The sequence below is a fragment of the Lissotriton helveticus genome, chromosome 11 (genome assembly GCF_964261635.1).
Source record: "Lissotriton helveticus chromosome 11, aLisHel1.1, whole genome shotgun sequence".
NCBI classification, from domain to species: Eukaryota; Metazoa; Chordata; class Amphibia; order Caudata; family Salamandridae; genus Lissotriton; species Lissotriton helveticus.
This window is the reverse complement of record NC_136072.1, coordinates 60,606,497-60,632,520: the sequence shown is the minus strand read 5'-3', so window position 1 is coordinate 60,632,520 and position 26,024 is coordinate 60,606,497. Positions and strand designations below refer to the sequence as shown.

Here is a 26,024-nt window from a genome sequence, read left to right as displayed (position 1 = left end):
AATTTGCATGGGCCAAAAGCATTTAGGGAATGTTCCAAATAAGGCTTCGGCATGACTCACCTACACCAACCATTACAGTATCTGACGAGTTGTTCTTCATGTAAAAGGTGAAGACAGATCACCATAAAAGCAATGTTGGGGCATATTTATGAGAGGGTTGCGCCATATTTGCACCATGTAAAGTGGTAAATGCGTGATGTAAGCCATAACTCAGATTTCATAAAGCCAAGCAAAGCCACTTGGATTGGAATGGCTTAAAAAATCTGGAGAAAGGCAATGCAGCCTAAATCAATGCTTTGTCTTAATCTGCACAAGGGAGGTGTTCCATGGGTGTTGTGTGATTGTGTCCACACACCTCCCATGGTTTTTGACACATTCCTACATTTGCAAGGACTTTTAGACCTCACAGTCTGGCTTCCGAGCCAACCACAGCACCGAGACCGCCCTGATCGCTGCCACCGATGACATCCGAGCCCTGATGGACAACGGAGAAACAGCGGCCCTCATCCTCCTAGACCTCTCCGCGGCATCCGACACTGTCTGCCACCGCACCCTAGTGCAGCGCCTCAGCAACGTCGGAATTCAGGAGAAGGCACTGGAATGGATCGTCTCCTTCCTCAACGGAAGAACACAGAGAGTCCGCCTACCACCGTACAAGTCAGAGGCCACCGAAGTCATCTGCGGCGTCCCTCAAGGATCCTCGCTGAGCCCCACCCTCTTCAACGTCTACATGAGCCCCCTCGCGCCCATCGCACGCCAACACAACCTGAACATCATCTCCTACGCCGATGACACCCAGCTGATCCTCTCTCTGACCAACGACCCCGCCGCTTCCAGAGCCAACCTTCACGAAGGGATGAAAGATGTAGCCGAATGGATGACGACCAGCCGCCTGAAACTGAACTCAGACAAGACGGAAGTCCTCATCCTGGGCTCCTCGCCCTCCGCCTGGGACGACTCCTGGTGGCCCCCCGCCCTGGGCACCGCACCCACACCGACAGACCACGCACGCAACCTGGGCTTCATCCTGGACTCCTCCCTCTCCATGACCAGACAAGTCAACGCCGTCTCCTCGTCATGCTTCAACATCCTGCGCATGCTTCGAAAGATCTTCCGGTGGATCCCCACCGAGACCAGGAAGACGGTCACCCAGGCCCTCGTCACCAGCCGACTGGACTACGGCAACGCCCTCTACGCCGGAACCACCGCCAAGCTCCAGAAGAGACTCCAGCGGATCCAGAACGCCTCAGCCAGACTCATCCTCGACATCCCCCGACGCAGCCACATCTCCGGACATTTGAGAGACCTGCACTGGCTCCCCGTCAACAAGAGAATCACCTTCCGTCTCCTCACCCACGCACACAAAGCCCTACACGACCAAGGCCCGAGCTACCTCAACAACCGCATCAACTTCTACGCTCTCAAACGCCACCTCCGATCGGCCAGTCACGCCCTCGCCGCCGTCCCCCGCATCCGAAGATCGACAACAGGAGGAAGGGCCTTCTCCCACCTGGCCGCCAAGACCTGGAACTCCCTCCCGACCGACCTGCGCCTGACCCAAGACCACCTCTCCTTCAGGAAGAAGCTCAAGACCTGGCTGTTCGAGCAGTAGCAGCACCCCCCCCCCAAGCGCCTTGAGACCCTCCGGGTAAGTAGTGCGCTATATAAATGTCCATGATTGATTGATTGATTGAATGTGCCAAAATCTTATGCCTCCCCAGGTGAGGCGTAACGAGAAGAAATATCTTTAATTCTCTTTGTTTTTTTCTATTTGTACATGTGCTGCATTCTGCAGCAAATATTGAAGGAGGAAAAGCCTCTCAGGATTGTTTTTGTGCAGGAAGGTGCCCTTCCTGCACAAAGGCAGTCCTGCCTACAACACAGGCACTGTTGCACCCTGGTGCAAGGGTGCCTAAGTTGGTGCTAGGCTGCCAAAATGGTGCCAGCGGAAGGGGAAAGAACAGGAATATATCCTATTGGATAAATAAGGCGCATTCCTGCCCTTTCCCAGTGATGCAGGACAGCACAATACATTTTCTATAGAAGGAAAAAGGCAATTGGAAAAAGCAATGCAGGACAGTTATTGTGTGGTTACCCTCATGGAAATCAGAAGGTTCAGGACCAAGGTCCAAAGTGCCAAGGCCAAGTTCTCGGAGCTTCCCGGGTTTTTCAGGAAAGAAGGAAAAAGAGGACTTTGTAGCTGGTGTTCTACGAAGCCGGGGGGCACCTGTAAAAGCAAAGGGGAACTTGCAGGCAAGTCTGAGGGATCTCAAGGGAAACTAAAGGTTGCAAGGGATCTGGGGCCTTGGGAGCACAGCTGGTTTGAAGCTGTCCAGGCCGGGCGGGCTGCGATCAGTGCAGATGGGAAGCTGGGCAAAGACGCACAAAGTTGAACCTGGTATTCAGGGGCTGGCACCTTGGAGCACTGCTGAGGTGGGTTTCCAGAGTCCTGAAGTCCCTCATCGGGTGCTGACCCACTGTAAAGTATGTTTTTTCATCAGGGGTCCGTTACCCCGGGCATTGGTGTCTAGCAGCTCCGGTGGGTCGGGTGGCCTCAGCTTGGTGCAGAGGCCGAGCTGAGTCTCCAGGGCAGGCATACCTTCTGATGGCACTCGGAAACAGCGGTTGGGCTGGGGAGCTGGATGAGGCTGGACAGTACTTTCCTGTTTTTGGTGCCTGCACCTGGGGGGATATAGTTCCTCTATCTCGAAGGAGTTCTTTAGCGATTTTCGAAGTGCTGATGAACCTCTGGGATTTGTGGAGGCAACATAGTGATGAAACAAGCTGGAGGATGGCGTTTGTCTAGGTCTATAATGGCAGGCAGGAGTTTACACTCAAAATCCACCACGAGGTCAGCAGTTCTCGGGCCAACAGCGTTTCTCTGGTCATCTTCTTCTTGTATCCATGGAATCTAAGTTCCAGGGTCTTGAGATGCCACCTACATTTTTTATTTTGTGGCATTTACAAAGGAGTGACAGGTAGAGGCTAATGGGCCCCTTATCAGGGGTGTCTACACCCTCTATAATGCCAACCTCATATTGGAGGGCGACATAGCCCTAGCCCTGACTGGAGAAGTCCAACCATCTTCAAGATAGTGGGCACAAAAAAATGTGCTTCACCTCGCCTTCAGCACATGAGGAGTTGGCAGAGGGAGCACACCTCCTATACTTTCTTGGTTTTCCCATCTGTCTTCCTGCCAAAAGGAGTGAGTACAGGAGGGAGGCTTGATCCTTTTATCAGGAGAGGCTGGGTTAGCCGTTGAAGCTTCCCGTCACAGATGGCTCTTTCTGACCAGGGAAAGGTGTGAAAACCTCTGCCCAGAGCAGACTTTGGTCTTGACGTCTGCGCACGCAGGCACTCCCCCCATGAGGTCAGAATTCTGTCTGGTGGTGACAGGGTGGCTTAGACCAGTCGGTGCACACACTAGGGGTTGGTAGGTTTTCTGTGTAAAATATTTAATAAATCTGACAGTGAAATCTGTGCAGGTTTATTAAGATTGAGGTTTATTAAGATGAGATATTTGATAGCAAACATCCCATAATACGGAGCGCGGGAACTCATAATGATGAGTGCCCAGTCCATGTACTCTTCATGGCTTCCCTGTTCACTTATAATATACAAGAATTTACATGGATATTGTAGGGGAATATCTGCTCATGCAGATATGTCCTCACAGGGGATATAGTGCACCTGCCTCAGGGCTATAAGTCCTGCTAGAGGAGCGTCTTACCTTTATCCCATGCAGTGTCTGCAAGCATCGGCACACAGGGATGTCGTCTCTTCGGTTTTGTCTGCACCAAGGCATACAGTCTACAATGGCAGTGTGCATGGCCTTGGTGAGGGGACTCTAGCGTGGCACAAATTAGTGCTGCTACCCCGGGGGTCATACTTCAGTGCCAAGGCCCTCGGTTCCAGGGGTAGGATTTACTAGGGCCTTACAAGGGGTGCTGAAATTGTGCTAATTGGGAAACAAAAGGTACAGTTTAGGGAAATAGCTTCTGGCACAGGGGACCTGGTTGGCAGGGACCTGGTGCACTTCCAGTCAAAATTACATCATTTTCTAGGCAAAACATGGGGTTAACCATGTCCAAAAGAGGCACTTTCCTTAACAAACCAAGACGCAAATTAATGAGAGGGGTGCGTCATGCTTGCACCATTCAACATGGTACATCTGTGTCGGTAACCTCTAAGTCAGATTTATGTAGCAACGCAGAGCCACTTATGTGTGGCTTTGAATGGCTTCATAACTCTGTAGTAATGCAAAGCTGTCCAAATTGCTGCAACTCTGTGTAACAGAGGCATGGCGTGGGTGTTCCCATGAAACTCCAGTGGCTTTTTATGCATTTTCAGATTTACCAAACCTAGTAAAACTGGGAAAGTGTGTCAATGTATGTGTGTGCTTGTGTTTTGGGAATGACTAATAAAATAAGAGGAAGTAAAAAGGAGAGTCACGTGATGATACTGTCCTACTGTGTTCAGAGGATGCATGGTCAGAGAGAGACTCAGGTGTGTGGCATTGTGATAGACAGGGCAACAAACATTCTGTATCAGTGACATGCCTTCACAATCTTCTTGAGTTCAAGCATGAGTGTGTGAGTGAGTGTGAGTGTGGGGGTGTAACAAAGAAACAACAACATTGCTACCATATCTGCGGTACCTGCATGAGGGTATCGTAGTGAAGCACAAAGTTCAGGGTCCACAGGTTGCCGATGATGGGCAGCGGAGTCGGTCCAGGGGGGTATCTTCTCCTCAACCACTGAAGCTTGAAGTAATAAGCAATGAGGAGAGTAAAGAACAGACCTATTAACATCTGAGTGAGTAGCAGCATGGTGGACGCTTGTCTTCGTTTCTAGATGTTCTTCTGCAGAATTTCTTTTTGTTAATGCATCTCTTCCCCAGTTCCACCTTCTTTCGTGTGCTTCTTCTTGCTTAGACTTCCTTCAATGCCGTATTCTATGCCGCCTGTTTTCCTTTATTTTCAGCCTCAATGTCTGTCATCTCCAGTATGTATACTTATCCTGTGCAGCTCCTTCTCTTCTCTCCTAGGCCACCTTTCTCGCTTTCATACTGTGCAACACCGGGTTGTGTATATATAAAGTTTTCTAGCTGATGGCCTTTGATCCATTTTTTTTTAAACACCACTTAGGCTTATGACTGCTATAAAGAAAACTGCTGTTTCATACCTACCCTACCTTCCTTTGACCTCTTCTAAGGGTGTGCACCTTTACTAGCCAAAAACACAGCATCATTTCTTGGCATGCATCCAGCGATTGTTGGTTGTACCACAAAACCCGACAGCCCAAAGTGTGTCCATTTAAGTTGGTAAGGATCACTTACACATACATGTGGTTTTCAGACACAAAGCATGTTCATTGTGGGTCTTGTTAGGAAGAGGTGACCACATACGTGTTAAGTAGTGCAGATTTATTTTAAAGTTGGTCTTTTTACATCCCATGTCAGCTTATCACCTGTGAAACATTTGCTATTTACTCACAGCCCTACTACCATGTGACCTGTCTAAAGTGCATGAAAATGGCCTGGCACAATCAACAATTTCAGGCTGTGGAGGAGAATCTGACAAGTCAAGGGTGTGCATTTACATTGTTAAACACCATTTAAATGGAAGTACCCATCTATATCCAAGTTCACTCTTTAGCAGAAGATTCACGTTGGTAGTTTTATAGCAAATTAGTTAAAAAGTGCATCAAATATTAGATTGGAAAGGAAAATCTATTACTTTAGAATTAATGTCAAAGGCAAAAACAAAGAAGGGTGATATACTTAATTCAGAATGTGGGGTGAGGAGGAAAAATCAGTGATCTCCCCATGACTGAAATTCTATGGAAAAGCTGTGGGTCTGAATAACAAAACTGTTGTAGGTGTATGTGTAGCAAGGCTAAAAAAAACATAATTTGAAGATACATACAGTACATGCTACTCACAAAAGGAAACAAACACTGGGAAAACCAACAGATTGAATTGTTTTCAAAGAAGCAGACGCATTCAAAGATGATGAAGCATTACAAAAGGGGGTGGTGATGGACGGAGCATCTGAACCAATCAAACACTCACACCAAGTCAACAGACCTGGATTTAATCCATCACCATTCTTTCGCCCACTCTGCCACCCCAGTTCAGACATGGCCATATGCAAATCAGTCTGACCCTGTGCCTCATGGGAACAGTCCAGCCCGAATTGCCAAGCCATGCCTTCCCTGGCCCGGAATCAGACGTGAGTACCTTGCTCACTTTGCCACTGGATTCAAGCTAGCCTGGCTGATGACGGCTGAAATGCCAGAAACCGGTCCCAGGATGCTTGTTTCCAGTCCAGGGAAGACATGGCTTGGCAGTTCAGGCTGGACTGTTCCCATGAGGCACAGGGTCAGACTGATTTGCATAAGGCCATGTCTGAACTGGGGTGGCGGAGTAAGCTAAAGAATGGTGATAGATTAAACCCAGATCAGTTGACTCGGGGTGAGTGTTTGATTTGCTCAAGCGCTCTGTCCATCATCCCCTTTTGTATCGATGATGAAGCATGACATTAATATTTGTGTGGGACATCCTCTTCTATTAAGGATGGCCTTCTCCATTGTAATTTGACACCCACTGAATATAGTAACAACGGATGACCCACCCAGGGAAGTATAGTTCGAGTTATCCCTATATATCTGGAGGGGGAAACTTTCTAGTCTCAGGTTAGTGGTCTAGCATTCATGCTAACTCATGTCAGGCGGGTCACGATAAATCGGTCGGTGACACGCCCACGCTTTAGCGCCAGTTGGTAAAATCTTTGGGGGAGAAAACTGTTCTTATTTTGTCTCACATTTTCAAGCTGATTTTAAAATTGAATTTAGAAATGATATTGCACATTGAATTTGCACACTTGCACTTTGTGCTTGCACTACACAAGCTGTATTAGGGCTCGAGGGGGAAACTTTCAATGCTCAGGTTAGTTGCGCAATTTTATGACTTGAGAAGAGAAGTAGACAGTAATTGCACCCATGTTATGCCCCCTGATAACGCTAGCTCGCGTTGCACCCATTGCAGTTTTCACTTTCAAACCTTAACACAAAGACCAGTAGTTCTTTCTATTAAAAGGCAGGTTAATATGCTTTTGCTTAACTGCCGCTCGCTCTCTAAACACTCCACTGAAATGTATTTTCTTCTTGAAGAGAGAAACACTGATGCTTTATTTTTAACCGAGACGTGGCTCAACAAAGACACAGACTTTGATATGGTCTAATCTTTGCCCCCACATTATGTCATTCAAAGGCTCGACCGTAATATAGGTCGCGGAGGCGGCCTGGCCATATTCATAAGGATACCTTTTCATGTAGAACCACAGCAAATCCAGTGCCCGATTGTGAAAGTATGTTTTTTGTGATTGAGTTATCACCTACATATACCTTTTCAGGGATTCTGGTCTACTGTCCCCCAGGTCCGTTGAGTCTTTTTAAAAAGGAACTACCCGATGATGGAGCAAATTTAGCCAGTGCATCCCTTAATTTCACAATCTTGGGTGATTTTAATCTTCATTTTGACTATGACCTTTCCGTCACCCCCGTAGAATTAGCTGTCGAACTTGCAATATATCAATTGATGCTCAAAGTAAACAGGCCTACCCACACCAAAGGCCACTTGCTTGACCCCATTTTTTCTAACATAAACAATCTTGTGGTTGAGGATGCTATCCCCATTCTGTGGTCTGACCACTTCCTACCCTCTTTTAACTGCACTCTACCAGATATCAATCCACCTACTATTAGAACCACCAAAATTGCTCGTAGGTGGTCGAAACTTCCCCTAGACATACTGACCAATAATCTTATAAATACCCTCCCTCCATCTCATCCTAACCCAATTGTTGCTACAGATAACCTGAATAATTGGCTTGAGCATGCACTTAATTGTGTCCTTCCTAAGAGGAAAATTTCAGAAAGGATGTGAGTAAAAGAAAAATCCGTGGTACTCCCAAAAACGACGTCAGTTAAAACAGACATGTAAAAGGCATGAAAGAAGTTTTCTGCAGCTAGCAAAATATGGTATAGTGTAGCGATTACAATTTATAAAAACAAAATTAAAAATACTCAAGTCCTTTATTATCAGGGAATCATTTTATCGGCCAATTCTCCGAGTGAAATTTTATAAATCGCCAATTCCCTTATCACCCTCCCTGCTCCCCTCAATGGTGCCGACAATGCTCAATTGAAGTGTGATCAGTTCGCCGAGTTTTTCTCAGAAAAAAAACCTCCTATTGCCGCCCAACAAATGCCTTAATTAGGTGATATAATTACCCCGATAGCTGTATTCTTCTGGAGCAATTCCATCCGAAGGACCTTAACACTTTACAAAGGATGCTCAGTGAGCTTAAATCGGGCTCTCCTCTAGATGCTGCCCTTCCCACTATTCTCCACAAAATCTCGGAGATGGTCTCACCTGTCATACTTGATTGTATAAACACGTCATTCAAAACTGGAATTGTTCCACCACAATGGAAACATGCCAGGGTGAAAGCACCTTAAAAAAAACAAATTTGGATCCAGATAATTGGGGAAACTACCACCCTAGCTCCTTGTTGCCAGGAGTTAGAAAACTAGCAAAGAAATACATCCACGCAATTTTATCAACTTTTTGGGAAGAAAAGAACCGTCTGCATCCTACTCAGACTGGATTTAGACCCCAACAAGGCATGGAGACAGCTATTTTGGCTGCAGTGAAGTAAATTAGGAAGACTCTTGACAACAGAGGCTGTGCTGCTCTTATTCTATTGGACCTTAGTGCGGCCTTCGACACTGTCAATTATCAACTTATGATACAAAGACTATGGGAGGTCGGAGTGACCGGAGTGGCATTGAAATGGCTACAGTCCTTTCTACAAACAGGGTCTACTTGGTCTTTGAACGAGAATGCTCATCGAAACCTATTCCGCTGACTTGTGGGGTTCCACAGGGATCTTCCCTAAGCCCCACGATGTTCAACATGTATATGAATTCTCTGGCAGAAATAGTACACTGATTTGGGGTACTGATCATATGTTGGTGATACGCAATTAATTATTTCTTTGAAGCAATCCAACCATCGAAACCCTGATCTTGCCACATGCCTGGAGAAAGTTTTTAATTGGATGAGTGGTTCCTTCTTGAAACTTAATGGATCTAAGATGGCACTCCTTTTATATGGGGAAATCGGCACCCCAAAAGTAGATCACCTCTGGCATAGCTGCCTTGGTCCTCCCCCTGCTCCAAAAAATCAAAAAAAGAGTTTAGGAGTTTGGATTGATTGCAATCTCGATTTTATAGAGCAATCATGTAATGTAGCAGGGAGTTGTTATGGCTTACTGAGAAGGTTTTGAAAGGTGTTTCCCTTAATTCCTTTTACCGCGAAGCGACTGCTGGTGCAGGCCCTCGTTTTGTCGGGGTTAGATTATACTAATGCCATATACCTGGGAGCCCCTCAAGCCACTATTAAAAAACTACAAACAGTTCAGAATTGTGTGGCTCGCATGTTGCTGAATATTCCTAAACGCACCTCTGCAAGACCTGCCCTTGCAACCCTGCACTAGCTCCCAGTTCAAGAAATAATTTGATTCAAGGCTCAATGCATTACCCAGAAATTGGTCACAGGTAAAGGTCCCCCCCGATTCACCCTTGGATTCGACCCTATGTTCCAAATAGAGCCCTTAGATCTGGGAATAAAGGACTGAGCTCAGTTCCTAAGATTAAACGTGCACGGAGCAGAGGCCGTTTGTTCACATATAATGCATCCAGACATTGGAACACTGTCCCTAGACAAATTCATCTGGAACCTGATTACCTTAAGTTCAGGATATTGTTGAAAACCTTTCTCTTCCAGTAATCCCTTTTAGTTTCTGACTTAGGGGCTAGTGCTGTGATGCCCCTGGGTAACCCTGCGCTTTATAAATGTTACTTCCTTCCTTCCTTCTGTATATCTTCTGCACAGATGTCCTACTTTTTGTGATATATAATCCTTTCAAACATTCATACATTCAAGAGCTGCAATCAGCACTTTACTGATGCAGACTGTAGTATCTTAAGCTGTAACTAGAGGTCCCTCAAGTCAGACACCACCTGAGAATCGCTGGTCAATCAATCAATCAATCAGTAATTTGTTAAGTGCACTACATACCCGCGAGGGTCTCAAGGCGCTGGGGGGTGGGGAGTGGGGGGCGCTACTGATCGAACAGCCAGGTCTTTGGTGTCCTCCTGAAGGTCAGCAGTTCTTGGGTCTGTCGTTGGCTCAGTGGGAGGGTGTTTCATGTTTTAGCAGCGAGGTGGGAGAAGGATCTCCCACCAGTGGTTGTTCTTCGGATGCGCGGGACGGTGGCGAGTGAGAGGTCGGCGGAGCATAGCTGGCGGTTGGGGGTGTAGAAGGTGAGCTGTCTGTTGAGGTAGGCTGGGCCGGTCTTGTGGAGTGCATTGTGTGCATGGATGAAGAGCTTGAAGGATATCCTCTTGTTGACGGGGAGCCAGTGCAGGTTTCTCAGGTGGGGGGTGATGTGGTCGTGTCGTGGTACATCGAGGATCAGTCGTGCCAAGGCGTTTTGGATGCGTTGTAGTCGATTGATGAGCTTGGTCTAGGCTCCTGCGTAGAGGGCATTTCCGTAGTCGAGTCTGCTATTGACGAGGGCCTGGGTGACTGTCTTTCTTGTATCTGTGGGGATCCATCTGTAGATCTTGCGGAGCATGCAGAGGGTGTTGAAGCAGGAGGAGGAGACAGCGTTGACTTGCTTTGTCATTGAGAGCGTTGCGTCGAGGATGATTCCCAGCTTCCGTGCGTGGTCAGTGGGGGTCGGGCTGCCCCCAGTGCCATTGGCCACCAGGAGTCATCCCAGGCTGATGGGTTTGAGCTGAGGATGAGGTCCTCCATCTTGTCCGAGTTCAGCTTCAGACGGCTGATCTTCATCCAGTCGGCGACGGGCTTCATTCCTTCATGGAGGTTGGCTTTGGTGGTGATGGGGTCCTTGGTGAGGGAGAGGATCAGTTGAGTGTCATCGGCGTAGGAGATTATGTTGAGGTCGTGATGTCGGGCGACGTGTGCAAGCGGGGCCAAGTAAATGTTGAACAGTGTCGGGCTGAGGGAGGATCCTTGGTGAACGCCGCTGATGATCCCGGAGGTTTCGGAACAGAACGGGGGGAGGCAGACGCTCTGGGTTCTGCCGGAGAGGAAGGAGGTGGTCCATTCCAGAGTCTTGTCTCGGATCCCTGTGGCGTGGAGGCGTGCGTGTAGTGTGCGGTGGCAGACGGTGTCGAAGGCGGTGGAGAGGTCTAGGAGGATGATTGCTGCAGTCTCCCCGTTGTCTAGCAGGGTCCTGATGTCGTTGGTGGCGGCGATGAGGTCGGTCTCGGTGCTGTGGTTGCTGCGTAACCCTGACTGGGAAGGGTACAGGATTCTGTTCTCTTCGAGGTATCGGGTTAGCTGTCTGTTAACGATTTTCTTGAAGACCTTGTCCGGGAAGGGGAGCAGAGAGATGGGTCGGAAGTTCTTGAGGTCTATTGGGTCTGCTTTGGGTTTTTTGAGTAGGGCGTTGATCTCAGCATGTTTCCAGCTCTCTGGGAAGGTTGCGGTCTCAAGGGAGAGATTGATGACGTTACGTAGGTGGGGTGCGATGTAGCTGCTTGCTTTGTTGACGACATGGGGTGGGAATGGGTCTGACGGAGAGCCGGAGGGGATTGTGCTCATGGTCTTGATGGTGTCATCGATGCCTACGCTGTTCCAGGCTTGCAAGTGGACGTGGTCGATGGTGTGCGGAGGGTCTGTTGTGTTGCTGTCTGTTGGGGCTGTCTGGGTGTTGAAGCTGTCGTGGATGTCTGCTATCTTGCTGTGGAAGAAGGTGGCGAGGGAGTCACACAGGGCTTGCGACGGCGGGATGTCATTGGTATTGGAGCTGGGGTTGGAGAGTTCCTTCACGATGTTGAAGAGCTCCTTGCTGTTGTGTGCGTTGTTGTCGAGGTGGTCTTTGAAGGAGGTCTTCTTGGCAGCCCTGATGAGGTGGTCATGGTTGCGGACGGCGTCCTTGTATGCTGCGTGGCTGTCCAGAGTTTGTTCACCATGCCATTTCTTCTCTAGTTTCCGGCAGGCTTTCTTGGAATCTAGGAGTTCTGCTGTGAACCAGCTGGCCCTCTTGCTGGTGTCTCTGTTGGGGGGTTTCTTCAGCGGGGCAAGGGTGTTGGTGCAGTCCTCGATCCAGCGTCTGAGGTTGTGGGCAGTGACGTCGGTGTTGGAGGGTTTGGTGGGAGGGCTGAGAGCGACGTTTGCATGTAGTTGGTCTTCGGTGATTTTGCTCCAGCGGCGGCGGGGGATCTGTTGGGTGCGGTGGTGTGTGGTGGGTTTCTGGAAGGTGAAGTTGATGCAGCGATCGTCGGTCCAGAGGAGTTTGGTGGTGTGGCTGACGGAGACGTGCAGGCTTGAGGAGAAGACAGGGTCGAGCGTGTGGCCGGCGGAGTGGGTGAACGTTGTGACGAGTTGTCTCAGTCCAAGGTTGCCAAGGTTATCAATCAGGGTTGTGGAGTTGTTGTCGTCGTTGTTCTCAAGGTGAAAGTTCAGGTCTCCAAGGAGGATGTAGTCAGTGGAGATCAGGGCGTGCATGCTGATGAAGTCGGCGATGGAGTTGCTGAACTGGGGGCAGGGTCCGGGGGGTCGGTAGACGAGGGTGCCTCTGAGGGTGGAGTTGGGGTCTGTGTGGATCTGAAAATACATGTGTTCGGCGGTGCTGAGCGCGTCATCGGTGCTAGTCGAAACCCTGATGCTGTTCTTGTGGACGATGGCGATTCCTCCTCTGACTCCGTTGGTGCGGTCTCTGCGGGTGATCTTGTAGCTGTCTGGGATGGCTATGGCGTTGTCGGGTGCCGAAGAGTTGTTCAACCAGGTCTCTGTCAGGAAGACGACGTCCGGGGAGGTTGTGTTGAGCATGTCCCGGAGCTCGACGGCATGTTTGCGTGAGGAGCGGGTGTTCAGTAGTATGCATTGGAGGTGGTTGAGGTCTTTCTTGGCGGGTTGTTCGTCGGCTCTGCGGCTGGAGTAGTTGCAGTTCCGGCAGGTGAAAGGACCGTGTGTGCGTTTTGAGGCAGCCTTGAAGCAGTTGTGGGTCCGTCCGGGTTTGAGAGCGTGCAGAGTGCTGGCGTCGTAGTGGCGGCGGTCGTCATGGTGGGTGCGTGGGCCAGGGGTTATGGCGCTGGGTGCGGTCCAGGCACGGACGGGCGCAGACGGGCTCACCGCGTGCCAGCGGCGTGACCGCGCAGCGGCTGGCATGTATGGCGAGGTGGGAGTGGGGAGCAGCTGGGAGGCTGGGGCAGCGAACGGGCTGGTGATAAACTTGCGGTAAATTCACCGTAAATGAACTGCCAGGGTCTGCCTTTAAGATTAGGCCACTGCTGCAAATCTAGGATATGAGGATCTGGGCTGATTACATGTGAACGTATGAGTACATGCATATGCGCACATGTGCGGGCTATGTGCGTGAGACAATCACATTGCGTATTCTCGATAGTCTGTCGCAGAAGAGACTTTTCAAAGTTTGATACTAATACGGGGTAGGCCTTATAATGTGAGTGGGCATTCCTAGTGTAGGTCTCCAGTGGTTACTGAAGGTCTTTTGTGCTTTCACTGTTTAGCACGTTATAGGTGAAATCTTGAATAAAGATTATTTTACCTCCACTTAGGGCTATTGAGTCCAGTGAGTTTCCAACCTAGAGGTAAACATGCACACTAAATGTACAATGCCAGTCCCTAACATCATACATATAATCCTCATGGCTCCTAATCAGATTCCAGGCTATTTGCCTCTACTGGACTAAGTTAATTACTTTTCTCTCCAGCTGGAGGATCACACAGCTTCCCACACAAAAGAGCTATTAACACTGCTTGTCCCAATTTCCTGGAACTCTACATCTGTTAATTAGCTTGTCACACTGCACCTGGGTTGAATCAGCCAGACCCAGAGAAACAAAGGAGGAGAGCCAAACCTCTGGAGTCAACACAAAAAGGGCTTGCCTTTTAAGCGTTGATGGAAGGGCTCCGGCAGCTGTGTTAGCTAAGGGCAGAGCTAATACTCTGGGAGGCTTTGTCTACAACCAACTTGAAGTCACCCTATTAGATTGTCCCCGAATACTGGCAGGAGGGTTGGGAAAGAGGTGAAGTGATGATATGGCATCATGGGAATGGCCAAGTGTTCCAGGCCTGCAAAGTCACCTCGCATTGCCCCAAAAACCTTGCAAGTATGCCCTCCCCAAAGAATAAGAAACCGGGGTGGCACACAAAACAAGAAAACAACTTCGTGAAATAGCTCTGGAAGGCTATAAGGTCATGCCCCTACAAAATCCAGACTTGGGTAGACTAAATGAACTGGCACTTGAACTCTTGCGAGATCTTTAATTTTTTTTTTTTAAAGCAACCACCATCTTGGGCGCGTCTGCTATATAAGGCCATACTCATTTTCTGGACGCTGTTTGCTGTTTTGGATACTTACCAGGAAGGATCACGTTCCAGTCTACACTCCGCCTGCCTCCGAGATCTTCTCTTGCAGCGTCAAAAATTGGCCAGACTCATGACACCAGCAGGCTTACATTGAAGAAAGAAAACAAAGAAAGTTAACTTTAGGAGCTCTTCTAAATTGATCAACAAGGTGGTAATGCACCTGCATAAAAGCACATGATTTATTTAGAACTTACCTTGTACTGTGCAGCACTGTGAGCCCAGTTGGTGTAGCATCACCTAGAAGACAAAAGAAGAGATTTTACACTTTAGTTGCGAATGTGAACACTAACCTGCCATAATTGCATGTGATGTATGACATGAATGTGTTGCACTAACATGACACTTTACGAATTTCTGTGAAATGTTTTCTTGTCGTGCAAAATGTAGCATTGCAACATTATTTCTTGTGTCACCTGAGTAGCTCTAACCAGGTACTAACGCTTCTGTGAATCAAAAGAACATTTGCTTTATACATATATTGTCGTACTAGAAACTTCCAGCACTCAGAGTAAGGAAACTGTAATATGTAGTCTATGATAGGTGGCAAATGACACAATTGATGAGTGCATGTTGAGGCATTGTGGGTAGACTAAATGTAACTCTTCTTCAAATGCAGCCAAGAAAGCCCTTAGGGCAAGAACAGGAGAGGAACAGCCTCAAAAGCGGGAAAGAGGGAATTTGAAGGTACATAGTAGGAACCCTGATACCCTTTTCTATGGGTATAGGTTACACCATTGAAGGGATTTCCTACAATACACCAAGAGGGCTTGGCGCCTGAAAGAAAGGATAAGGAACCACTCATCTTGCACTATCTCTCTCTCATTATCCCTTTCTCCTCTGGGACCCCAGTTCTGGCAGTATACATATCACAAAAGGGATGTAGTGCAGAGGTTGAGTTGGGAGCCAGCGTCCAGAACTCCCATCTCGTCCCCAAGGATTAAACATGTTAGTGCCTGATTTCTAGAATTTGCGACCCTCACTGGAAGAGGCACAAGGAGGAGACAGATAAAAAGACACTGGACCTTGGAGGAAAGACAGTGAAAAATTACCCAGCATGAAGAAGTAGTCACCTGATTCCTTACAAGGATGGACTTTGGGACTTGACTCTAGCTGACACCCAGGAGTAGGATTGATCTCCCCAGGGCCATTTGCACTGGCCTTCTTATGCACCCTGCAGAACAGTTGAAGAAATCGACCTGCTTGGGTGCCCCTAATGGACTTCCCCTGGGACTTCTGTGGACTGGTCCATTACTCCACTGGCACACTGGTACCCTTCAAAAAGCCTGGGGAGACTCTGGGTCCTATGGATTGCACCAGGGAGGGTGGCTGGATGTGGCACGGCTGGGCATGATGCCTCTGAAGCAGAAGAAGAGCACAATGAACCAGGCAGAGGACAGCTCTGGTGCATGGAGAAGAAAATCAAGCTACCATGAAAAGTGTATTTTTAGGGGCCTGGAGACCTTAAGAAAAGGCTCCTGGTGACTAGGGATGGCCACCAGGAGCTCCACATGCCCCAAACTATGGAGATTGCGCATATGTTTCCCAGAAAGGGCCTGGTCCAGCTTGGGGACCAGGCAGAGAACAAGGCACTAGGCACTTCGCCAAGGATGTTAAAGATTTTCCAGAGGCAGGGCCAAGCAAGTATTATATTTTGTTTAAGAGAGCGTGTACATGGGGCCTACTCCCCAAGCAGAACTCTGTCCCTGGGGACCGGATAAGCCAAGATGAGTGCCTCCACTCTCTCTAATGCTGCTTCCAGGGAGGCCAGAGCCAAAGGAATGATCTGATGCACCTCCTCCACCACACCCTGCCTGTGTCTGGGGGGCAGAGAATGGGAAACATCCTTTACGGCGCAACTTTTACCACGCAGTGCCTTTACAACGCAGGTTTTTCAACGCAAGTCATTACAACAAATTGCACTGGGGGGCGCTCTAGGATAGGTAATAGTTTAATTTACTATCCAACACCTTCCCTCCTATCCAAGGGGACTGGAGTTGGAATAGTAAATTAAACTATTCACTATCCAGCACCCCCCAATGCAAGTCGTTGTAATGACTTGCGTTGAAAAACCTGCGTTGTAAAGGCATGCATAGTAAAAGCATGCATTGTAACAACGTACATCCGCAGAGAATGCATACAACCTGAACTTTATCCCCATTGAGCCCCAAGGACGGACTGGTGCACCACCAAATGTTTTGAACAATGTTTCGGAAGGCAGAAGAAATGTAGAAGCCCCCAAAAATGCTTCTCAAATTCATCCTACATCTCCCAGGGGAATGAACCTCTCCCTGGAAAGGTTTGCCTTGTTTTTGAAAGCACTCCTAGAGCTAGAGCTTTTACTCTTGGGTTCAGCGTTGCAGAGACTCCTTGTGGGTGGTCCTATGGGTGCCGTAGCAGTCTGATATAAGCACTCTATGACACATGTAGTTCACTTGAATACTTTATTAATACTATTGGTGCTTAATAACAGAGCTATTGAATGTGGGTTTTACCCCATTGACTTCAATGAGTGACCATAACAAGTAATCCATATTAGTACTGCCTCATTGGCTTCCATGGTGTTATGTAAATGAATTATAAAGTGGAGCTGCTTTTACTGTTGTGGTGACACCCTGACATAGCCAGTAGGCAGGCTTTATTGATAGTGACACCCCTTATACTGTGATGTTGCATCTGGTTAAGGTGAGAGTTATTGTGATTTTTTGGGTTCAGGACACATTAGGGGTGTATTTGTGACAAAGTTATTTCTGTATATCTGGTTGTATAATTTAATGTGTATTTGTGTACGTAATGTACTTTAAAATAAAAAAAAAACACTGTCTGGACAATATTATGGAGTGTTGTTGTTGCTCACCAGCAAACTGGGGTTACCAGAAGAGGTGTGTGCAAATTGATTTAATTATTCTCGTGGAACTATGTGGAATTATGTAAAATTACAGGTAATTATGTGGAATGCATCTTGCACAAGCTCTGCCATAAAAATGAGTCCAAGGTCACATTTTGCGCTCACAAACAGCACCTTTAGTTGTGAAAGCATTTGTTTACTCCAGCCAGATCCTGCCTAGTGATTGCCTCATGGTTCCTACTCCCTAGGCCCCATCCCCTTAATCCACTTGTTTCTGAATCACCTACCACCTTTTTTAACACTATTTTAACTTATTCTTACTTTACCACTACCCCTATTTGGTTATTGTACATTTTTGTTACCTGGTTCATCTGTTTTGTAGCTTTTCGAACCTGTCCCATCCAGCAGCTATAGCAGGTCCGAATGAGGTCGCACACCACTCGTCCCATCAGCGTGTGACTCCGGAGCATGATGGTCGATGTAGTCGGTATCAGCGGGTGTGCTTCTACCCGGGTCTTGAGTCTTCAAGGTATTCACTTGGTGTGCTTGCCATCCCTGGACACGTGTTTCGCGTTCATTAACGCTCATCAGCAGGGATTAGGCGTGTACACGGGGTTGCTGCGTGGGCTGCCGAAAATATTCGTAAGTCCAGATACCTCTTAAGGCGCGCGGATGCGTTATCTCGAGGTCGTCACCTCCACCGGCTCAAGGGAGCCTGTATAAATAGTAGGTCCGAATGAGGTCGCACACCACTCGTCCCATCAGCGTGTGACCCCGGAGCATGATGGTCGATGTACACTTTATATGGTTCCCTTGAACCTTGGAGCTGACGAGCTCGGATAACGCATCCTCGCGCCATGAGGGGTACCAGACCTTTTAATACTTTGGCGACTCACCCAGCAAACCCTGAAGAAACCTACACTCTGCTGATGAGGAACAACATTTCCGAAACACCGGTGTACAGAGTTGGTGCTGCAACTTTGCTTTTCACACGTCCATAGCTACGGGAGGCGCACACGCCTTAAGACTGCATTTACCATGATGCTCAAGGGTTACACTCGCTGGTGAGGTCAGAAGGGTGCGACCCACAGACTTTTGACTTTATATGGTTCCCTTGAACCTTGGAGCTGACGAGCTCGGATAACGCATCCTCGCGCCATGAGGGGTACCAGACCTGTTAATACTTTGGAGACCCACCCAGCAAACCCTGAAGAAACCTACACTCTGCTGATGAGGAACAACAATTCCGAAACACCGGTGTACAGAGTTGGTGCTGCAACTTTGCTTTTCACACGTCCAGAGCTACGAGAGGCGCACACGCCTTAAGACTGCATTTACCATGATGCTCGAGGGTTACACTCGCTGGTGAGGTCAGAAGGGTGCGACCCACAGACTTTTCACCATCCAGCAGCTATGCCTGAGACAGGAAGCGCTGCCTCTCCTGAGTCCCACACCCCCGATGAGTAATGGTGGTGCGAGGGGCTTACGTCCTGCCACATCTATAGCAATGTGGAGGGGAGTTGCACTTTAATTTTATATGCAGCATCACATCCCCCTCATGCTGGCAGAAGGCTGCATGCTTGCAAGGGCTATGGCCTGGTAGAGAGACAAGCTGTAGTGGGGCAGAATTAATTGTGAGATGCAGAAAAACACTTGGGTCTCCTGGGAGCACATTCCTGGACCAGGAACAGGAGTGGAAGTGGTAAGGCTAGGAAAGTGATTGTAATATGTACATATGGATATTGCTTTAAGGATTAGAATGTTCTGTTAGAATGCATACATGTCACTAGAATGTCTGGTCATTAGAACTCTGTAAGAGGCAGTTGTTTCCTGGCCTCTTATGATTAATCAGCTCTTTATGTGGGCTCCTTCCACATTATTAACTTATAATAAATTAGAAGTTATTTTATCTCCAGGAGTTCCCGTCTTGTTATTGGCGTTCCCTATACTACATGTTGGTACCAGGTGTGGGGTAAAACATCGCCTATCGATTTTCCACCGGGAAAAGGAACTTGTAAGGAGAGTATTCAAGGAGCCCACACGACCGATCTTCATCTACACAGGACCAATCTTCATCTACCATCTCCTTCGAGGACACTTTCAAGGTCGGTCACAGTTTTGCCCTATTTTTTTTATCGGAGAGATATTTCTGACACCGTTTTGGAGCGCGAGCGCGACTTTTCAAATGTCGCTTACCTGCTGCTTGGCATTCCTGATCGTGTCATCTTGGAACCCTACTGACTGTGACGCGCATTATTCTCCATAGCTGTGTGTTTGCCCCGATGTCTGCTGGGAAAATATTGTGATGTCACAACGTTATAGCAGCCATCTTGGATTGGGCATTTCATAGTTTTATCATCAGGATTGGAGCGTAAATTCAACAATGTCTTTTACAGCTGATTGTCAGCATCGATGTGCGGAGTTTCTAATATCTGTGATTCGTACACCATTGGTTCAACAGCTGATATTGTCAAGATTGTAGTGCGGAGTTCACATAGGTGATTCGCACACCACTAATAAATAAACATTGGCATTTTGTTTACTATTGATTTAAAGGCACACAATGTATTCGGATTTTTACCGTTTCCAGCACTTACCTTCTGTGTTACCAAGTATATATTGGAAGTTCATCTCAAGTCATTACTTTTAAACATTTTAAATAATATACTGCAATAATAATTTATAGTACCCTTACCACATATATATATATATTTTTATTTTACATCAACATATTTTTTTTTTTAAAAAGGAAAAAAAACTGAGGCTAACAATTTTTCTCATTTACTCATCCAACAAGAACTGTGTTATAAGTTGTTTTTACTGCACAATAAGGCTTCCAGTCAAGGAGTTATTCAACCATCACCTTTTTTTACAAAAATCTGGAAAACCTGAGATTAAATGGTCAGAATGGTTAGATTTTGAGAACTATCTCACTGCCATTGATGGTGATGGTTAACCACCTTCAAGAAAAGTAGCATTATTATGAAACCATCTTAGCACAGCTGGCCGCAGAGTCTTCGAGAACTTACCACATTATCCACCTCCTATAGATGAAGATGCTACATGGAATGTTTTCATAGAAGCCAAGCTAAGGATGGGCAAACAGTACTCTGATTCCACAAGTGTATTATTAGAAAGATTCAATTTTGCTATGTGTAAGCAAATTCAAGATGAATCAGTAGAAGATTAGATAGCGTCTCACAGAGTTTTAGAGAAAAAATTAGATTGTGGTGCTAATGTTGACATTTATATAAGAGTTCAATTTGTTTTCTACTGTCATTCCACGAAAATTCAAGAACGTCTTTTAACTTCTATTAATCCTACTTTGGCGGAAACCATAGATATCGCAAAAAGTATAGCCACAGAAACACAGGGAGAATTTAGTTGGGCAACTAAAAGTTAGACTCATAGTGTGTTTCACATTTATTCCAGGTAACACCTGTTATGGTTAACTCGATTTCATATAAAAAAAATTCCTTTCACATTCTTTCTTACAAACATGCAATCAATCAATCAATCAGTGACACTTATATAGCGCGCTACCTACCCGTAGGGTCTCAAGGCGCTGGGGGGGGGGGGGGGGTGCCGCTACTGCTCGAACAGCCAGGTCTTCAGCTTCTTCCTGAAGGCGAGGTGGTCTTGGGTCAGGCGCAGGTCGGGAGGGAGGGAGTTCCAGGTCTTGGCGGCCAGGTAGGAGAAGGACCTTCCTCCCGTAGTCGCTCTTCGGATGCGGGGGACGGCGGCGAGGGCGTGGTTGGCTGATCGGAGGTGGCGATTGGGCGCGTAGAAGTTGATTCGGCTGTTGAGGTAGCTCGGACCCTGGTCGTGTAGGGCTTTGTGTGCGTGGGTGAGGAGGCGGAAGGTGATTCTTTTGTTGACGGGGAGCCAGTGGAGGTCTCTCAGATGTCCGGTGATGTGGCTGGTTCGTGGGATGTCGAGGATGAGTCTGGCTGAGGCGTTCTGGATCCGCTGGAGTCTCTTCTGGAGCTTGGCGGTGGTACCGGCGTAGAGGGCGTTGCCGTAGTCCAGTCGGCTGGTGACGAGGGCCTGGGTGACGGTCTTCCTGGTCTCGGTGGGGATCCACCAGAAGATCTTCCGTAGCATGCGTAGGATGTTGAAGCACGCCGAGGAGACGTTGTTGACTTGCCTGGTCATGGAGAGGGAGGAGTCCAGGATGAAGCCCAGGTTGCGTGCATGGTCTGTCGGTTTGGGTGCGGTGCCCAGGGCGGGAGGCCACCAGGAGTCGTCCCAGGCGGAGGGTGAAGAGCCCAGGATGAGGACCTCCGTCTTGTCAGAGTTCAGTTTTAGGCGGCTGGTCGTCATCCACTCGGCTACCTCTTTCATCCCTTCGTGCAGGTTGGCTCTGGCGGAGGCGGGGTCGTTGGTCAGGGAGAGGATCAGCTGGGTGTCGTCGGCGTAGGAGATTATGCTGAGGTTGTGTTTGCGTACGATGGCTGCGAGGGGGCTCATGTAGACGTTGAAGAGGGTGGGGCTCAGAGATGACCCTTGAGGGACGCCGCAGATGACTTCGGAGGCCTCTGACTTGTACGGTGGTAGGCGGACTCTCTGTGTTCTTCCGTCGAGGAAGGAGATGATCCATTCCAGCGCCTTGTCCTGGATTCCGATGTTGCTGAGGCGCTGTACTAGGGTGCGGTGGCAGACAGTGTCGAATGCCGCGGAGAGGTCTAGGAGGATGAGGGCCGCTGTTTCTCCCTTGTCCATCAGGGCTCGGATGTCATCGGTGGCGGCGATGAGGGCGGTCTCGGTGCTGTGATTGGCTCGGAAGCCTGACTGTGAGGGGTCGAGGGATCCGTTCGTCTCGAGGAAGGCGGCCATCTGCTTGTTGACGGTCTTCTCGATGACTTTGGCTGGAAACGGGAGGAGCGAGATGGGGCGGTAGTTCTTGAGTTCGGTGGGGTCCGCTGTTGGTTTCTTGAGGAGAGCGCTGAGTTCGGCGTGTTTCCAGCTCTCAGGGAAGGTGGCGGTGTCGAAGGAGGTGTTGATGATGTCCCGCAGGTGGGGTGCGATGACAGCGTCGGCCTTGTTGAAGACGTGGTGAGGGCAGGGGTCGGTCGGTGATCCGGAGTGGATGGAGTTCATTGTGCGTATGGTGTCTTCGGTGCTGATCGGGGTCCAGGCGTGGAGGGTGGTGGTGGGGGGTGGTTGTTCGGTCCTGGTGTGCGTTGGTTGGTTGTTGAAGCTGTTGTGTATGTCCGAGATCTTGTTGTGGAAGTATGAGGCGAGGGAGTTGCAGAGGTTTTGCGATGGGGTGATGTCGTTGTTTTCTGCGCTGGGGTTGGAAAGCTCTTTCACGATGTTGAAGAGTTCCTTGCAGTTGTGTGCGTTGTTGTCCAACCGGTCCTTGAATGCTGTTTTCTTGGCGGCGTGGATCAGCTGGTGGTGCTTCCGGGTGGCAAGCTTGAGGGAGGTCCTGTTGTCCGGTGTAGGTTCCCTTCTCCAGACTTTCTCGAGGGCTCGGCAGTTCTTCTTGGAGCTCTTGAGTTCGTCGGTGAACCACGGGGCTTTCTTGCTGCCGGGTCTGCTGGGCGGGGTGCACAGGGTGGGGGGAGGATCCGTCCAAGAGCGGAATGCTCAGGAAGGAAAGGAGGGTTCCCCGGGGAGGTAGAGAGGGTTCGGGGTTGCGAATGGGGGGGCAGGGGGGTGGGGAGGGAGCAGGGGGAAAAATAAAAATATGTCCTCATTTTATAGACACGCACATAGATTCCTAATTAAACAACATTGTGTAGAGGCCTATATCGCCATTAAGGCAGGAGGGATGAGATGCAGACTTCCTTATGACTTACAATAGTATAGGTTTTATATCCTGGAATTTTAATGGTCTTCGTTGTATAGGAAGACGCAAGATGATTTTGAAGTATCTGGAGCAATCTACTGCGAAAATAGTTTTACTCACTTGAGTTCATGTGAGAGTAAAGAGGTCTTTGGGAGACTTAAATGGATTGGACCCTTCTGTTGTTCTGAGCAGTCGACAGTAAATAAGGGCATAGCAATTTTAATCAAGGCTGTTTCTGGAGGCTCTATAAGGTCATCTACATCAGACCAGTCAGGAAGATGGGTTCAAGCGTTAGTTGACTTCAGAGGAAACGCCATGACTGTCGTCTCTTATTATGGGCCAAATATAGACAAACCAGCCTGCTTGCAGAAGGTACAATTCAATCTGGCAGAAGTGCGCTCCCCGATGATCATCGGGGTGATTTTAATATACTTCTTGATCCACTGCAAGATCGCTCTAACTACCATCGGGCGATTACCACTCCGAGATCTCGTCGTGCTATGACAAATATGATACACGAGCTTGGCTTAATCGATACCTGGAGAGCCAAGAAAGGCTCGGCGTCAGGCTTTACATATTTCAGCAAAAAACATGGGCATGCATCAAGACTGGTTTATATCTTGACTGATAGAGTTTCTTTGGAGGCCCTGTTGGACATAAAAATTCTGCCCAGTATTCTGTCTGATCATGATCCTATTTCCTTATCAATTAATATGGGAAGGGCTAGGATTTCAATAGGATCTAGATGGACCCTAAAAAGAGCAGCTCTGAATGATCAAGCCATTGTTACAGCGGTCGGCGCTTCTTCCACTAATTTTTTGGGGGATAATATAGGTTCTGCCATGCTCGAATTTGTTTGGGACGCCTATAAGGCTCACTTCCGAGGTCAGTCTCATAACCTAACCAGCCTTAGTAACAAAAAAGAGGCAGCTAAATTCAGGATAATAGAAGAGAACATTTTATTTTTGGAGGCTCAGAGACTAGATGCACAAGAGGATGTCTTGGCACAGGTCCTTGCCGAAATAGAATGTCTACGCCTAGAATATCAAGGTTTATTAGACCAAAAAGTGAAGGCTCAGTGGGCTGCATATTCAATGGAAAATTATGAGTATGGCGAGAAGGCTGGTGCAGTATTGGCAGGAAAGATAAGAGCAGACCAGGGTTAGGCCTCTCCAGATTCTATTACGACCCTACGGTGGTTGGAAAGTAAGGCCCTTCCAGGCCTAGCAGAGGACGGCCGCAATATGCTTAACAGCCGTTTCACAGAAGAAGAAATAAAACTATATATAAAAAAAATAAAAAATAATAAAGCAGCAGGGCCTGATGCTCTCCCTGGCGAAGTCTATAAAACATTCCAGGATCTTCTGTGAGCTATTTAATTATATATATAGCCCCCAAGGCAGAATTCCGCTGTCTTGGAAAGAATCTACCATTGTGTTAATCTTAAAACCGGGTAAGGACCCCCTTAGGGCAGACTCTTATAGACCAATCTCCTTGCTAAACGCAGATTATGAGATCTTTACTAGTGTTTTGGCGGGGAGATTGGCCAAGCTGGTCCCGCTCTTGATTAATCCGGAGCAGAAGGGTCTCATCCCAGGGAGATATATCCACGAACTAACCGTACAGCTGATTGGTAATATTGATCTTGCCATGACACGGTCGGAGCCTTTAGCGGTGGCAGCCTATGACGCGGCAAAGGCTTTCGACCGTGTCAACTGGCAGTTTTTATGGGATGTTCTTACTATCATGGGGTTCGGAGAAACCTTTATTCAAACTATAAGAGGATGCTATGAGGGTGCCTCGGCGGCGATTTTATTGAATGGTTCTCTATCACCACGTTTCAATATCAGGAGGGGCACAAGGCAGGGGTGTCCCATCTCGCCCCTCTTGTTCGATATCTATATCGAGCCTCTGGCACAAGCATTGAGGCTTGATGATCAAATTACACCCTTCAGAATAAAGGACTATTGTTGTCAGCTGGCCCTATATGCAGACGAACTATTGCTTTATACTAGAAATCCGGCAGAGGTCTTTCCTAGAGCTGAGGGGATCATGGCAGAATACGGTGGATACTCCGGTTACCTAATTAATAATACAAAAACAGAAATAATGTGCTGGGGAGTCGACCAGTGGGAGAGAGCAACAACTAGCCAGTTTAGGTATTTAGGTATATTAATTACATCTGACCTGGACAACATTGTGAAAGTAAATCTGAAAAAGGTGGCTAAAGATATTGATCATCTATTTTCGAGATGGCAGAACCTTCCATTAACAATATATGGCCGCGTTAACCTGGTTAAAATGGTCATTTTACCTAAACTAACCTATCTATTCAATACGATACCCTTAACATTCCATGATAAGATCTTGAGGAAGATACAGGGGAAGATAGGCAGTTTTATATGGGCAAATAAGAACGCCCGGATGTCTTGGAAAAAACTGAGAAGGAGACTGATAAAGGGGGGGCTGGCACTCCTGATGTTGTGTGGTATGCCTTTGCTTTTCAGCTAAAAAATGTCCGTACCCTTTTAAGTAGCCCAGACAATTCTCACTGGGGGCAAATTTTGAGTACGATGTTAGATCAGGAAGGGGGTGGTCCTGGATTTTTGTATAAATTTGGTGCACCAAGATTTTACAAAAAGGTCCGCCTAAAGGTATTAAAATCTGCCTTGATTCTTTGGAATAGACTTAAGGGATGTTGGGGTATAAAATACTATTCGGATTTTGCCCCTATATGGGACTCCCCAGGTATCCCACCATGTCTCCAGGATAGCCTGTCTCTATCAGTTAGAAGAGCGGCAATAACAATCTGGTCAGACTTAGTATCTCCGGATGGGGTACTTCCCTGGGAGGTTTTACGGTCTAGGATTGGGGACTCCCTTTCAAGATTTA

The 26,024-nt window shown here is 47.9% G+C and overlaps 1 protein-coding gene across 1 annotated transcript in view; it reads right to left on the bottom strand.

Moving 5' to 3' along the window:
• Nucleotides 1-5,045, bottom strand: part of LOC144792078 (cytochrome P450 2J4-like) — a 118,324-nt gene extending 113,279 nt beyond the window's left edge. The window contains exon 1 of the mRNA XM_078666929.1: nt 4,658-5,045. Coding sequence (XP_078523055.1) covers nt 4,658-4,828 — 171 coding nt within the window. The 5' untranslated portion in view covers nt 4,829-5,045. The remainder of the gene's footprint in view (nt 1-4,657) is intronic.
• Between the last annotated feature and the right edge of the window lie 20,979 nt (nt 5,046-26,024).